A 16,125-nucleotide genomic window follows, 5' to 3' on the forward strand; every position below is an offset into this window, starting at 1 on the left:
AGATGGATTTAGAAAGCAAAGTTGCTTAGGAAGCTATTACAGTAGTTTTGACCTGTGGATGAGAAGAAAATAACTGTCTAAAAAGAATCTTTGGGTAGAATGCAGAATTCTAAATTGCCCTTCTGGATGCCGGGATACGAACGGTGTCAGTAATGAAGACTGGAGAAGTCAGGACAGGGGTTTGGTCTGAGATGATGATACAGGGTTTAATGAGTGACATATTATTGGAGGCCTGAGAGGTTCACTGTGTCTTCAATCTCCAGGGTCCTGGTTGAGCTCAGTTAATTGTGGTTAGTTGAGGAAGACAATGATGCCAATGAAAAAATGACTGGGAGTTTTGATTTAAGAGTTAAGAAGTACCCCCCCCCCCTTTTTTTTCTGTGCTGGTACTGAGGCTTGAATTTGGGGCTTCGCTTGCTTTTCAGAGTTGTTGGTCTACCACTTGAGCCACAACTCAACTCCAGCTTTTTTGCTGGTTAATTAGAGATGGAATCTAGAGGACATTTTTGCCCCTGTTGGTTTTGCACCATGAGCTAACAGTACTTGCTTCTTGTATTGTTTTTTTGAGCTAGGGTCTCACTTTATGTCCATGTAGGCCTGGGCTTTGGCCCTCTTATTGTACTTCCCTGCATCAATGGGGATGACAAGTATGTGATGCTGCTCTCAGCCATGTGCTTCACCCCCATAGCTGTGATCAAAGGTGTGCAACAGCTATTGGTTGAATTGAAATCTAGGCTGACCTCTGTCCTTGATCCCCTGATCTCTACCTCCCAAATAGCTAGGATCACAGACTTGAGTCATGGTGCCCACCCATTTCATTCTGGTTTGTTTATGTGCATTTTGTAACTTTATACTTTTTTTTTTTTTTTTGGTCCGGTCGTGGAGCCTGAACTCTGGGCCTGGGCGCTGTCCCTCAGCTCTTCAGCTCAAGGCTAGCGCTCTACCACTTGAGCCACAGCGACACTTCCAGCCTTTTTCTTTTTGCTTATGTGGTGCTGAGGAATCGAACCCAGGGCCTCAGGCATGCAAGGCAAGCGCTCTACCACTGAGCCACCTTCCCAGCCCCACTTTATACTTTTTAAATTATCAACAGAACCTGAAACACAGACTGCTTGGAATATCCTATTCAATTTTAGTTTTTAGTTTTTTTTTTCTTTGTTTTGTTTTTTTTGTGTGTGTGTGTGTCGGTCATGGGGCTTGAACTCTGGGCCTGAACACTGTCCCTCAGCTCTTCAGCTCAAGGCTAGCGCTCTACCACTTGAGCCACAGCACCACTACTGGTTTTCTGGTGGTTAATTGGAGATGAGAGTCTCACTTACGTTCCTGCCTGGACTGGCTTCGAACCACGATCCTCAGATCTTAGCCTCCTGAGTAGCTAGGATTACAGACATGAGACACCAGCGCCTGGCTTCAATTTTAGTTTTTATTTGTAGTCCTTGAAGGTGTTCTGACCATTTATACATCTCTACCGAGGTATAACTTCTTTTTTGGCAGTACTGGGACTTGAACTCAGCCTTGTGCATATTAGGCAGTCACACTGCCACTTGAACCATGTTTTTAGCTTTTGTTAGTTTTGAATACTTTGGCCTAGGGTGGCCTGGACCATGGTCTTATTTGTGCTTCACGTCTGGCTGATAAGCACATGCCACTATGCCCAGCTTTTTATTAGTTGAGAATAGGGTCTTGTGACTTTTTTGCCCGAGCTAGCCTTGAACCAACCAGTCCTCTAGATATACTCAGCTTATTAGTATCTGTTAACTAAACTAATAAGGTTTACGACTGCCAATAAGCCTTCCTTTGGATAATTTCTCATTTGTAAGTAACTTGCAGCTGAGCTCAGTTTGTTTCTTAAAGAGGTTTGTACTTAGGGTGGATTAGTTTGCTTCCCCATTTTTCCCTTATGGAGCATCTGCCTAGCCAGTATAAGGCCTTAAGTTCAAACTCCAGTATCATCCCACCTCCCCAAAAAGGTAGTGTTGTGTCCATTTCTTTTAAAAAGTCAGGATTATGTAAATTTTATTGTACTAGTTAAATGAAGTATGATGTCTTGGATAGAATTTGGAAATCTATCTGGCATGCAGTTAGACTTAGAAATTAAATTGATGTGGCTATGTGAGTAATAATACTTTTTTCTTCTTCTGAATGTAGCATTAACTTAGAGCTGATTGCTTTGAAAATAAACCTTTTAGGGTGTTATGACATCTGGAAGAAAAAGAATACTGAGTGTTAATTTCTTCTCAGTAATGTAAAATCACAGTCATGCTAACTTTATTCTTATTCTTCCATTCCATTTACTGATTTCACAGCTACAAAAAAATTACCTGTTCTCACATAATTTTCTCCAGTGAAGTTTAGCTTTCAGTTACTAAAATGTATTACTTAACATTTTGATTCGCCAGAGAGTGGATACTGTTTGTACATCATTATCCTAATGCACATTTTCAGGTTTTGCTAGTACTGGAGATTGAACTCATGGACTTGCATTTGGTAGGCAGGTGCTCCCAGTTACTTTTGCATTAATTATTTTTAAATTTTATTTTTAGTACTATTTTTGGGGGCCTGGGTGTTGTCACTGAACTTTTTTGCTCAAGGCTAGTGCTCTACCACTTGAAGCACAGCTCTACTTTCAGCTTATTTTTTGGTAGTCAATTGGAGATGAGTTCTGTGGGTTTTCTTTTCTTTTCTTTTTTGTCGGTCGTGGGGCTTGAACTCTGGGCTTGGGCGCTGTCCCTCAGAGCTCTTCAGCTCGAGGCGAGTGCTCTACCACTTGAGCTACAGCGCCACTTCTGGTTTTCTGGTGGTTTATTGGAGATAGGAGTCTTATGGTCTCTCCTGCCCGGGCTGGCTTTGAACCACGATCCTCAGATCTCAGCCTCCTGAGTAGCTAGGATTACAGGCGAGAGCCACCGGCGCCCGGCTGTTCTGTGGGTTTTCTTGTGCAGACTTCGAACTATGATCCTCAGATCTCAACCTACTATGTAGCTAGGATTGCAGGGGTGAGAGCCACTGGTGCCTGACTGTTCGATTATTTTTATGTTTTGGTGATGGGGCTTGAATTCAGTGCCTGGGCACTCTGCTTATGCTCTTTTTGCTCAAGGCTAGCACTCTGACACTTGAGCCACTGTGCCACTTCCATTTAAAAAAATTTTTTTTTCTGGTTAATTGGAGATAGAGTCTCCCTGACTTTCCTGTAGGACTGGCTTCCTCAGATTTTAGCTCCCAAATAGCTAGGATTACAGGTGTGAGCCACCAGAGCCCAGCTGGATTGATTTTTTCCCCCCCCAGTCGTGGGGCCTGAACTCTGGGCCTGGGCACTGTCCCTCAGTTCTTCAGCTCAAGACTACTGTTCTACCACTTGGGCCTCAGCGCCATTTCCGGCTTTTTCTGCTTATGTGGTGCTGAGAATTGAACCCAGGGCCTCATGTATGCAAGGGAAGCACTCTACCACTGAGCCACCTTCCCAGCCCAGGATCGATTATTTTTGAAGTAGAATTTCATTTTATGTCTAAGCTTTCTTGTGTTGCCCAGCCATTGATTGAGATGGTGTCTAGTGAACTTTCATGCCAGTGCTCTCCCCAGAATCTTGATCTCAATTTCTACTACCCGGGTAGCTAGTTACAGGCTGGAGCCACTGAGCTCTGATACTGCACTTTTCTTAAATCTCTGGGCTTGTTTGTGTTGTTCTGTTACCTGTATTTTCAGAGTAGATTCATTAGGTATTATTTTTACTAGGTAGATGATGATGATGATGATGATGATGATGATGATTTGGGGCTGGTGATTCCAAGGTCTTGAATATACTAAATATACTCTACTGATTAACTAGTTTACATAATTATTTTTTATGACAGGGTTTTGTTTTTCTAAGCTTTGGTATTTAAGTATATTATATCAGCACATAATTCCATGCCAAGTAACTTAAGTAATTTAAAGTTACAGCTGTGAAGTTGATCCTACAAACATATCAGAATAAGATGTATCAAAGCAAGTATGGGTTTTTGAATGCAAACATTTAGATGCAGTATTAAAATATTAAGTCTGTAGTATACGTTTATTTAGTTCACTTAGTTTACGTTCAGTATAGTCCACAGTATATGACATTGGTTCTTGTTATAAGTTCCTGCCTGCTTGTTACAGTCCCTCCCTCCCTCTGTTGTGGGGCTTGAACTCAGGGCTTGGGTGCTGTCATGGAGCTTCTTGTATTTGCTCAAGGCTACTGTTCTACCACGTTGAGCCACAGCTCCATTTCTGTTTTTCTGGGGGTTAATTGGAGATAAGAGTCATGGACTTTGCTGACCAGGCTGGCTTTGAACTGCAATCCTCAGGTGTCAGCCTCCTGAGTAGCTAGGATTAAAGGTGTGATTTACCAGTGCCCTGCTTATTATAATTTCTTATAGCATGAACAAGTAATTTATGTATTTAATTCCTGAGAAACTGAAGGAAGGAAGGAGCTAATGAATATGAAAATTGTTATCATATCTATTCACTTTACAAATGTTTTTATGGTTATAGTTCCCCGCTATAAACATACTTTTGAGTTGCTGTTAGATTGTGTATAATAAGTGATAAAGGAAATTTGAAAAGTCAAAGCAAGATGAATTAAAATTACTTGGATGAAGATAATAATAGTAGTTGCTGAAAGATAAAATAACTTAAAAGATGAACCTAAGCCTTCCCCCTTTTTCTACTTATTTGGATTGTGTTACCTTTCCCATTTCAGTAATACAAGTACTTAGTTCTGCTCATACTGTCACATGCCAGTAATCCCAGCACTCAGGCTGAGGCAGGATATTGTGAATTTGAGGCCAGTCCAGGCTACAAAGTGAGTTTGATTTAGGCCAGGTTGGGTTAATTGGTGAGACTGACTCAAGAAAACAAGATAATATTGTTTGTGTGTGTATATGCACACACATATATTTAACATTATATAGAAACATTTCTCTTTCTCATGTTTAATTTGACTAACCAGACCAAAAAATTAGCTATTTTTATTTCTGTATTAATATTCTAAATATAATACTTTATTATTAAAATAAGTGAGTAAAATTAAAATAGAGTTAAAGTTAAGCCTTTGTAAAAATATTTTTTGAATAAAATAGTAGGCTGTAAGTGAAATTCAGTTTTGGTCTCCTTTACAGGAATAGCTATTCACAGTAAGACAGAACTACTTATCACGTTGTGCAGTATCTCCTGAGGAAGTCAGAGTCTGAGCCAGCATGAAGACTGTCTTTGGTCTGATTTATAACTATACTGTTATTCTAACCATGTGCAAGGTGGAGGTTATAGCATGGAAACTAACATCTTAGTAAGTGTGATTTTTATTTTAGCCATTAAATAGTACCCTTTCTTGTAGTGAAGTTGTCCTCTTAGCAAAGTTTACACTGTAAATGGGATGTGGATTTGGCAGGTAGGAACAAATAACACTTCTAAAGTGGTTTAGCGCTCCTCAGTGTAGGAAAAAAATCTCTCAGAAATGGGAAATATCTATTTCTCTTTGCTGGTTAAAAAAGTGATTGATGGGTGGCTCCAGTGGTAGAGTGCCAGCTTGAGAGAAAAAGCTAAATGACAGCACGTAGGCCTCAAGTTGAAGCCTCAGGATCAGAACACACACTCACACACACTCACACACACTCACACACACACACACACACACACACACACACGATGATGGGGAATCAGATCAAGTGTGGTAGAATTAGGTCTACAAGAAGCTTCAAGAGGATTGTGAGTTTGAGTCTATCCTGGGCTATGTAATGAGATCCAGTCTCAAAAAACAAAACAGAAACAAAACAGAACCTGGAAACAACAAACAAAAAAGTTGTGAGATGATATTGAGTTGAAAAAAAAATTAAGAAAATGTTAGAGATTGGCTTTTGAATGTAAATTTAAGTCATTAAAGTATTCTTAGTCCCATAAGTTGTTTCACTTATGCATTAGTTGTAACTAAATAACAAAAATCTTTATTTTGGTAGAGTATTAGTGAAGCTGACTGTGGAATCCTAGAAACTTGTTTGTTTGTTGGTGGTATTGGAGTTTTGAGCATAGGGTCTCATACTTGCTAGGTGGTAGGTGCACTATGATTTAGCTATGCTTCCAGCTCTGCCTTTTGATTTTTTTTTTTTTTTTTTTTGAGATAGGGTCTCATTTCCCATCCAAGCATGGGCTTAGACTACAGTCTGCTAAATTTAGGCTTTCTGTCTAGCTGGGGTGACAGCCGTGAACAATCATGCCCAGCTTTTTTCTGTTGAGATGGAATTTTGCAGACTTATGCAAGGCTGGCTTGTAACTGAGATCTTCCCAATCTCAACCTACAATGTAGTTAGCATGTTTTTGTGCTTGGAGGGGTGTCTCAAACTCTTCACCTGGTCTTGAACCTCCATCTTCCCATTCTTTGTCTCTCAAATACCTACAACTATAGGTGTGAACTACTGATGCCCAACTCAGAACTCTTGTTTTTTTCTTTTTTAAATTATGTTTACTTATTTTAAATTTTTGAGACAAAGTTTTGCTGGGTCGCTTGGGCTGGTCTGGAAACAAGATCCTCTTGCTTCAGTCTCCCAAATGTCAAGATTCATGCCCAGTTTCTAAGAATTTTTAAAACGATTCAGTATATATTTAATGTGAATTGAATTTTGAATACATTAAAAAATTTCAGTTGTTGCCAGTTGCTGGTGGCTCATGGCTGTAAACCTAGCCAGTCAGAAGGCTGAGATATGAATATCAAGGTTGGAAGCCAGTATAGGCAGGAAAGTCGTGAGACATTATGTTCAGTTAACTGCAGAAAGCCTGACGTGGAGCTGTGGCACAAGTGGTAGAGCCTTGAGCACAAAAGCTCAGGAACAGTGCTCAGGCCCAGTTCAAGCTCTAGGACTGGCCAAAAAAAAAAAGGCTGAAATATTATCATGCATATTATATCTTTATGATTATGCTAGTAGGTAATCTCAAATGTTCTATTTTATTTTTTCCCAAGTGATAGTATTCTTTTTGTGCTCCCCATTGAAGTAGATTTTTGAGAATACAAAATACCATGGAATGATTTCTCTTTTATAAGATTACTTTGTTGTTAATTGAAATGATTACTCTTTTGCATCTTTGCCCGTGCTAAATAAAAACAGTGAATAATTAGCACCTTTAAGCTGCTTTACTCTCTTAGCAAGACTAATAGAGATGACTGATCTTCTGAATCCACGAACCTGGATTGCATGAACTACATCGCTTGTAATTTGAGAAGATATTATTTGGTTTGTGTTCTTTCACTTCTCTTTGAGTCTTTTTCACTATTGGATACTTTTCTAAATAGATGGTATTAGCTGAGCCAAAATTAAGTATTACTTATTGTAGTGCTTAAAATAGTGACATCCCTTCCTTTCAGTCTCCTTCCTTAGAGCAAATGTTCCTTTGTCTCCTACCTATTACCATTGTTTTCCAAAGTAAAATTTCATTGAATCCTGAAATCTAAGAATTTTCTTTGGGAGTTTATCTCTGTTATCTCTATGGCAATTCAAAAGAAATGTAGAATAATTTAGTGGGAAATCTTAAATGCATTGTTTGGGCATATTTATTGTTTGGGGATATTTTTAGAGGTGGAATTATGTAGCTAGTCTGTTAATAATGATATCCTAATTGTTTATAGCTTCCTGCCTGGCATAACTCACTTGAAGAAGTGCACAATGTCAGAACGTGGAATTAAGTGGGCTTGTGAATATTGTACGTATGAAAACTGGCCGTCTGCAATCAAGTGTACTATGTGTCGTGCCCAAAGACCCAGTGGAACAATTATTACTGAAGATCCATTTAAAAGTGGTTCCAGTGATGTTGGTAGAGATTGGGATCCTTCTAGTACTGAAGGAGGAAGTAGTCCTTTGATATGTCCAGATTCCAGTGCAAGACCAAGGGTTAAATCTTCATACAGTATGGAAAATGCAAATAAGTGGTCATGCCACATGTGCACATATTTGAACTGGCCAAGAGCAATCAGATGCACCCAGTGTTTATCCCAACGTAGGACCCGGAGTCCCACAGAATCTCCTCAATCCTCAGGATCTGGCTCAAGACCAGTTGCTTTTTCTGTTGATCCTTGCGAGGAATACAATGATAGGAATAAACTGAATGCAAGGACCCAGCATTGGACCTGTTCTATTTGCACATATGAAAACTGGGCCAAGGCTAAAAAATGTGTTGTTTGTGATCATCCCAGACCTAATAACATTGAAGCAATAGAGCTGGCAGAGACTGAAGAGGCTTCTTCAATAATAAATGAGCAAGACAGAGCTCGATGGAGGGGAAGCTGCAGTAGTGGTAATAGCCAAAGAAGATCACCTCCCACTACAAAACGAGACTCTGAAGTGAAAATGGATTTTCAGAGGATTGAACTGGCAGGTGCTGTTGGCAGCAAGGAGGAACTTGAAGTGGACTTCAAAAAACTAAAGCAAATTAAAAACAGGATGAAAAAGACTGATTGGCTATTCCTCAATGCCTGTGTGGGTAAGTTTCTGTTTCCTGCAGTTTTTGAATGAGAGTGGAAAAGGTCATGCATGAAAATGACATGCGGCTGGGTGCTATGCTTCACATGGAATCCTAGCTACTTGGGAGGTGGAGATTGAAAGGATTGTGGTTTGAGGCTGCCTGGGCAAAGTGTTCTTGAGACCCCCATCTCAACTAGGTATTGTGTCATGGCGTGTACTGCTCCTTCCAGTCATGCAAGAGGCTGAAATCAGGAGGATCTCAGATTGGATCTCAGGTTGCCCAGGATAAGATGACAACCTACTTCAAAAACAATGAGAGCAAAAATGGCTGGAGGCCTGGCTCAAGCAGTAGAGTGCCTGCATAACAAGCACAAAACCCTGAGTTGAGGGCCAGGAAGGTGGCTCAGTGGTAGAGCGCTTGCCTTGCGTGCATGAGGCCCTGGGTTCGATTCCTCAGCACCACATATGCAAAAAGAAAAAGGCTGGAAGTGGCGCTGTGGCTCAAGTGGTAGAGCACTAGCCTTGAGCTGAAACGCTGAGGGACAGTGCTCAGGCCTAGAGTTCAGGCTCCACGACTAGACCCCCCCAAAAAAACAAAAACAAAAACCAAACAACCCTGAGTTGAAACTTCTAGTACTTGCGAAAAAAAATACCCAACAAAAACCCTGAAAATATGTAAAAGAAGTCAGTATTATTTACTATGGAATTCCTTTACCACAATAGCTATACTCTTAAGTTTGTATGTGTGAAAATCTGTATGTGTGACCTTGTCAGCTTTGTACTAAATTGTCTATTTAATTATATATTTCCATCAGCAAGGGAATGAAACTTTAAAGCCATTTTTTATGTATCAGTGGAAAAGTATATACCTGGAGTTAAAAACTTGTCCTCCTCTTGTAACAAGATGTTATTGAGGAGCACCAGCTGCTGTTTCTGAGTGTTGGTAAACAGTGTGAGCATCTTGTGATGAGAGAGGCTTTAGTCATATGTTAAAAATATCACAAAAATATGTGACTCCAAGAAGTTGAACAGAGTATTGACCTTGAAAATGCTGATATCTGAATATGAAAGTTAGTAAATATTTGTAAACTTCATGGGACTGTTTTCATATAGCCAGATGATCCTATAGTTCAAATTATGATATATGTATGTTGTGTTTTGTTTTTTTTTTGGTCGGTCGTGGGGCTTGAACTCTGGGCCTGGGCGCTGTCCCTCAGCTCTTCAGCTCAAGGCGAGCGCTCTACCACTTGAGCTACAGCGTCACTTCCGGTTTTCTGGTGGTTTATTGGAGATAGGAGTCTCACAGTCTCTCCTGCCCGGGCTGGCTTTGAACCGCGATCCTCAGATCTCACTGAGTAGCTAAGATTACAGGCGTGAGCCACCAGCGCCTGGCTTGTATGTTGTGTTTTTAGTGCTTTCCTAAGGAAATTTATAATATTGGGCCAGTTATTAGTTAAGTGCTGCTGAAGGGCAGAGACACATGGCAGCAGAAATTCTTTCCAGTTATTGGCCTAGTGAGAATTAACCATTTGTTACATAATTCACAAAAACAGTTGTCTTTTTTTTTATTAAAAATTGTTATTATATGATGATGTAAAAAGGGATTACTATTTCATAAGTGGAATAATGAGTACATTTCTTTTTGGACAGTGTGACACCTTCACAGTTTCCCAGATTTACCCTCCCTTCCCCACCTACAAGTTGTATAGTGTGTGAGTACCACTGCTGCATTCATCCAAGTTTATTTTTCTAGTAGATTTAGATGTTTGAATTTTAATTTTGATAGGGTGCTTACTTTGACATTCACTTTTGCTAAGAATATATTGAGTGATTAGTGAGGTTAGACTTTGAGAAGAATAGGTGAGCTGTAAATGTGACTTGTTTTCCTTTCTAGTACTAATTTATTTACCTTTGGATACAGCTCCAGAAATATAGAGGTGATAACTGTATGAACATGTTAGTCCTACAAATTGGTTTCAAGAAATGTTTTTTTTTTTTAATTTTAGTTTTGTTCAGACAAAAAATAGCCCAGCAGATGAGTCCCTCTGAAGAGTTTTAGTGGCACTTAACAAGTGTTCTCATTTTCTCCTCACTTGAGGACTAGTGGGGGAAATAAACTGAGCCACGTTCTGTCGTCCTTATTTCCTACCTGTTTGCTGGGGGTTGGGGTGGGGCGACAGTGCCAAAAATGTGACATCAAAAAGTGCAATCTGGGAATGAGAGCGAGGATGATAAAGGAGAAAGTGTGAGTTTAAATTTGGTTGTCCAGAATGTGTGTTTTTGTCATGCCAGGTTTTCAGCTAGATCTAGGTCAGTGCTTAAAGATTGCCCTTCTTGAGTAGAGGGTGTTGTGCCTAAGAGAATACACAGTGCTACCTAATTAATAGTGTTTTTGTTCTTTTGTTACACTGAATTAGTTGCTATGTAAAATTGCATCTTCATTCATGACTCAAGTTGGTCTTTTGAAAGACACAGGATTCAAATAAGACTTCAATATTGAAATTAAATCTACGCTTTAACTTTTATATCTAAGCCCCAGCTCATGTGCAGCTGCCTGTTTCAGTGAGGTAAAAATGGAAATTGTCTCTCAAGTTTATTATCACACAGATTCTCATCTTGGTTGGTGACTGGTAACAAATTCATTGTTTTGTATATGCCAAAAGCCTTTGTCATCATTTATTTTCATTTCTTTGTCTCATTTCTATTTGTCTGAAAATCCTGTTGACTCTATTTTCATAATATATTCAGAATCTGCTTCTTACCACCCTGATCCAAACCAAGTCTGTCTCTTCCTTTCTGTACCTTACAGTTGGCTCTTAACATAAGAACTATAATAGGAGTTCTGTTTAGAACCCTCTAGCATGGAAGTATCACTCAGAACGAAGCTGAAGTTCTTCTAAGATTCTATAAGGTCACCCTCACATGTTTGCCTCTGAATTCATCTGCTGTAAGCTTTAGCTCTTTCTTTCTACTCTACCACCTTTTTTTTCCCCCTACTGATAAGCCTCAAAGCCTTTCCTTTCCATTATCCTCTCCAGGTGTTGAGTTTGCTAAATAGCCTTCTTTAGTTCTTAATCTCAAATAATGCTTTCTTCACTGGGCCCTTGTAACTGCTGTATTTGAAATTTCATTTCAGTCCTATAGCCACTGCTTCCAGTTTTAATTTGCTTTACCACCTTTGTCACTTTCTAATAAGCTTATTCATCTTGCTCTTATTATTCATGTTTTCTCCTGAAATTTAAGCTTTTTGAGGGTTAGGAATTTTATCTGTGTTGAAAATCATCAGAATATATATACTAGGGGTGGGAATGTTGTTTAATGTGGCACAGTGCTTGCCTAGCATGCATGAAGCCTTGGGTTCGATTCCTCAGTACCACATAAACAGAAAAAGCTGGATGTGGCACAGTGGCTAGAGTACTAGTCTTGAGCAAAAGAAGCTCAGGGACAGTGCCCAGGCCCTGAGGTCAAGCCCTAGACCTGGCAAAAAAAAAAAGAAAAAAAAATAGACTAAGCATAATTTATATTATGTTGAATGTAAGTTAAGAGTTCTTTTTGTTTAACATTGGAAAAAAAAAAATCCTGAACTAAAGTCAGCTTTGTAGCTGTTGAAATAGGAATGAGGAAGGTTGAATTTTTTTTTTTTTGGGTCCAGTCGCGGGGCCTGAACTCTGGGCCTGGGTGCTGTCCCTCAGCTCTTCAGCTCAAGGCTAACGCTCTACCACTTGAGCCACAGTGCCACTTCCGGCTTTTTTCTTTTTTTGCTTATGTGGTGCTGAGGAATCGAACCCAGGGCCTCCTGAGCCACCTTCCCAGCTCCTTGAAGGTTGAATTTTTTTTTTTTTTTTTTTTTTCGGTCGTGGGGCTTGAACTCTGGGCCTGGGAGCTGTCCCTCAGCTCTTCAGCTCAAGGCGAGCGCTCTACCACTTGAGCTACAGCGCCACTTCCGGTTTTCTGGTGGTTTATTGGAGATAGGAGTCTCACGGTCTCTCCTGCCCGGGCTGGCTTTGAACTGTGATCCTCATATCTCAGCCTCCTGAGTAGCTAGGATTACAGGCGTGAGCCACCAGCGCCCAGCTGAAGGTTGAATTTTTTTATACAACTTTTCTACATAGAAATGCCTTCCTATCAGGCAGTCAAGACTTATTTAGATCAAGCAGTGAATGCACCATTTTAGAAATGTTTCTGGTCAACAGATCTTAATCCTGCTCTTCAGATGGATTTTTAGATTCTTTGCCATCCATCCATCTCTCTCTCTCTCTCTCTCTCATCCATCCATCTACCACTTGAGCCACAGCGCCACTTCTGGCTTTTTTCTTTTTGCTTATGTGGTGCTGAGGAATCGAACCCAGGGCCTCATGCATGCAAGGCAAGCACTCTACCACTGAGCCACCTTCCCAGCCCTCCCTGAGCTCTTTTTGCTCAAGGCTAGCGCTCTACCTCTTTGAGCCAAGTTCTATTTCCAGTTTTCTAGTGGTTAACTGAGATTAAGTCTCACAGACTTTCCTGCCTGGGCTGGCTTTGAACTGTGATCCTCAGACCACAGCCTGCTGAGTAGCTAGGATTGCAGACATGAGCTACCAAAACCCAGCTACTTCCAAATGTTTGCTGGTGAATTGGAGAGTCCCACTGACGTTTCTGTCCAGGGCATGGCTTTGAACCACGAGTCTCAGATCTCAGCCTCCTGAGTAGCTAGGGTTAGAAATGTGTCTTCAGCTCCTGGTTGGATTTTTTTAGGCTGGACCTACTCTGCTTTGCCCTGGCTGCCAGAGAGAGCTAAGATAAAATGTGGCCTAGTCTTACTGACACAGAGGCCTTTGTTTTTCACCAAGAAGTGTATGGGTATGAAAATTCTGAAGTCAGGTTTCTTTCTTTTCTTCATTTTTCTAGTTTTACTAATGACAATCATTTTGTTTTTCCTTTTTTTTGTGTGTGATACAGGGGTTTGAACTCAGGGCCTCATACTTTCAAGGCAAGTACTTTACCAGTGGAGCCATGCCTCCATCCCTTTTTTGCTTTTATTATTTTTGGATAAGATCTTGTTTTTTATTTTCTCTAGCCAATTTGGACCTGATCCTCCTATTCATGCTTCCCATGGAGTTGGGATAACAGGCCTGTGCCTCTGTGTCCAGCTATTCATTGAATAAGGTTGAATTAGGTTGTGTCTTGTGAGCTTTTTGCCTGGGCTGGCTACAAACCATGATCCTCCCAATCTTAGCTTCTCCAGTAACTAGGGTTACATGTGTGAGCTACTGTGCCTGAATCTGTTTTTTTCTTTTTCTTTTTTCTTTTTTTTTTTTTTTTTTTTGAGACTGGGTCTTGCTTAATTGCCCAGGCTGGCATGAGGCTAATGGTCCTCCTACATCAGCCTCTCAAATGTGCCACTGTACCCAACTGTGTCAATACTTGATTAAAAATACTGTGCATATTCTGTATTTTGTTTTATCAGATTTTTTTCATGAAGACATTTCATTCAGTTACTATATCGTGCCTGTAACTTTTGTCTTTTTTTGGTGGGGGCAATACCAGGATTTTAATTCAGAGCTTTGTACTTACTTACTCAGCAGGGTGCCACTGCTGAGCTATGTCTCTAGGTGGTTGTTGTATGGTTAGTTGAAATAGGGTTTTACTTTTTGCTTTGGCTGGCTCCTTAATATTCCTATTTTCTGCTCCCATCATAGCTAAGATGACAGTCTCCTGAAACTTTTTATTTTTTTGGCCTGGTCTGTCCTCAAGTTGCAGTCCTTGTGATCTCAGCCTCCTGAGTAGCTAGGATTACAGGCATGAGCCACTGCTCAGCTTCCAGGTTGGCATTATGTCACTTTTTAATTCCAGTATTGGGAATCTTGCTTATGTTAGAAAAGTCCCTGTGCAAGATCTTGCTGGGGAGGAGGGGAAGGAGTTGAAATCTGGGTGAGGGTGCCAGTGATTCACACTTGGCAGATACTTGGAAGATCACTTTTGAAAGCAACTTGGACAACAGAAAAGTTTGTGAGACTCCATCTCTAGTGAATCATCAAAATGTTGGAGTAGAGGTATGGCTCAAGTACAGGGGCAAGCATGAGACTTGAGTTCAAACCTCAGGATTGTTCACTCTCTACAAAAAGCCATTTAGGTTAGGGTTTTTTTGTATTATAAAGGTGATGTACAGAAGGATTACAGTAACATAAATCAGGTAGGGTACATTTCTTTTTGCACAGTGTCATCCCTTCCCTTGCTCTCTCTGTTTTTCCCCCTCCCTTCACCACCTATAAGTTGTATAGCTCATTCTCAACATAGTGTCTACTGAGTACCAATGCTGCATTTGTTCACCTTGTCCCTCCATTTCTGTTCCTCTCCTTAAACTCCCCCCCCCCCAGACAGATAATAAGAAAACCAAAAGGAAAAATCCTTTTGTTTCCATTTCTTAGAGTTCATTTAGATAAATATTATTTTCTGTGATCAGAAGCACATGGGGATTGCATCTTTGTATTTAGGTTAGATTATGAGTGATTGTAGTACTATGAACTGTACACCTGATTATTGGGTGATTTTTTTTTTTTTAATGTCAGAACAAAATGAATTTTGTTTTTTGACATATTTAATTTAGATATATTTAAGGCAACTTTGGCTGATTTTTTTTTTCTTTTAGTTCTTTAAAGTATTTCTAGGGCTGGGAATATGGCTCAGTGGTAGAGCACTTGCCTTGCATGCTCGACGCCCTGGGTTCGATTCCTCAGCACCACATAAGAAAAAAGCCGGAATTGGCGCTGTGGCTCAAGTGGTAGAGTGCTAGCCTTGAGCTGAAGAGCTGAGGGACAGCGCCCAGGCCCAGAGTTCAGGCCCCATGACCGGAATAAAAAAAAAAAAAATTAAAGTATTTCTAGAAGACTAATTCAAATGATACAGTATTTGTACAGTAAGTGTGGGTGCTTTGTCTTAATTTATTTTCTTAAATCCTAACTACTCAGGTGAGAGCTAAAGATCATGATTTGAAGCCAGGCTAGGCAGAAAGTTCCATGAGACTCTTAGCTACAATTACCCAGCAAAAAGCAGAAAGTGGAGGTGTGGTTCAAGTGGTAGAATGCCAGCTTTGAGTGAAAAAGCCAAGCAAGCATACAAAACCTCAGTACTCGCATACACAGTCATCAAAAGGATTTTATTTTCTGTCACATGAAAAAAGCAGATGTGTGCCTCAGAAGGTGCTTGGTATACATACTTTTTATTGTTGTTGTTGTTGTTTACATAGTGTTAGGTTAGCCTTAAACTTTTGCCTTAGCCTTCTAAGTGTTGGGATTACTGGTGTGGGTTAGAATTCCTGGCTGTTTTTGTTTTTGTTTTTTTAAATGTTTGAAGAACTCGGGATATATAAATTGTTCAAGAAAAATACAAATGCTTTCTATTTCCAAGTTCAGTACTTGCTGGCTTTAAACAGTGATAACAGTGATTGCTTCACAGTTATATTTATGAAGCCCAAAAGTTCTGTATCTTAAAAGAAACACAATGAGATGGGTAGCATCCAAATCCACTACTTTTTTTTTTCTTTTGCCAATCCTGGGATTGAACTCAGGGCCTAGGCACATTGTCCCTGAACCTCTCTGTGCTCAAGCCTAGCACTCTACCACTTGAACCACAATGCAACTTCTGACTTTTTGTGTTTATGTGGTACTGAGGAATTGAACCT

The 16,125-nt window shown here is 40.1% G+C and overlaps 1 protein-coding gene across 4 annotated transcripts in view; it reads left to right on the forward strand.

The window, feature by feature from the left end:
- Zranb1 (zinc finger RANBP2-type containing 1) overlaps positions 1 to 16,125 on the forward strand; it is a 69,212-nt gene that overhangs the window by 14,298 nt on the left and 38,789 nt on the right. For 2 of the 4 annotated variants that reach the window (XM_069988270.1, XM_069988272.1), the window contains exons 1-2: positions 5,139 to 5,305; positions 7,634 to 8,484. In XM_069988270.1, the coding sequence (XP_069844371.1) occupies positions 5,217 to 5,305; positions 7,634 to 8,484 (940 nt within the window). In that variant the 5' untranslated portion in view covers positions 5,139 to 5,216. Of the gene's footprint in view, positions 1 to 5,138; positions 5,306 to 7,633; positions 8,485 to 16,125 lie in introns of those variants that run through there. The other 2 variants (XM_069988271.1, XM_069988273.1) reach the window with 2 other exon arrangements.

The sequence above is a fragment of the Dipodomys merriami genome, unplaced genomic scaffold (assembly GCF_024711535.1).
Source record: "Dipodomys merriami isolate MVZ:Mamm:240054 unplaced genomic scaffold, mDipMer1.0.p SCAF_35, whole genome shotgun sequence".
Taxonomy (NCBI): Eukaryota; Metazoa; Chordata; class Mammalia; order Rodentia; family Heteromyidae; genus Dipodomys; species Dipodomys merriami.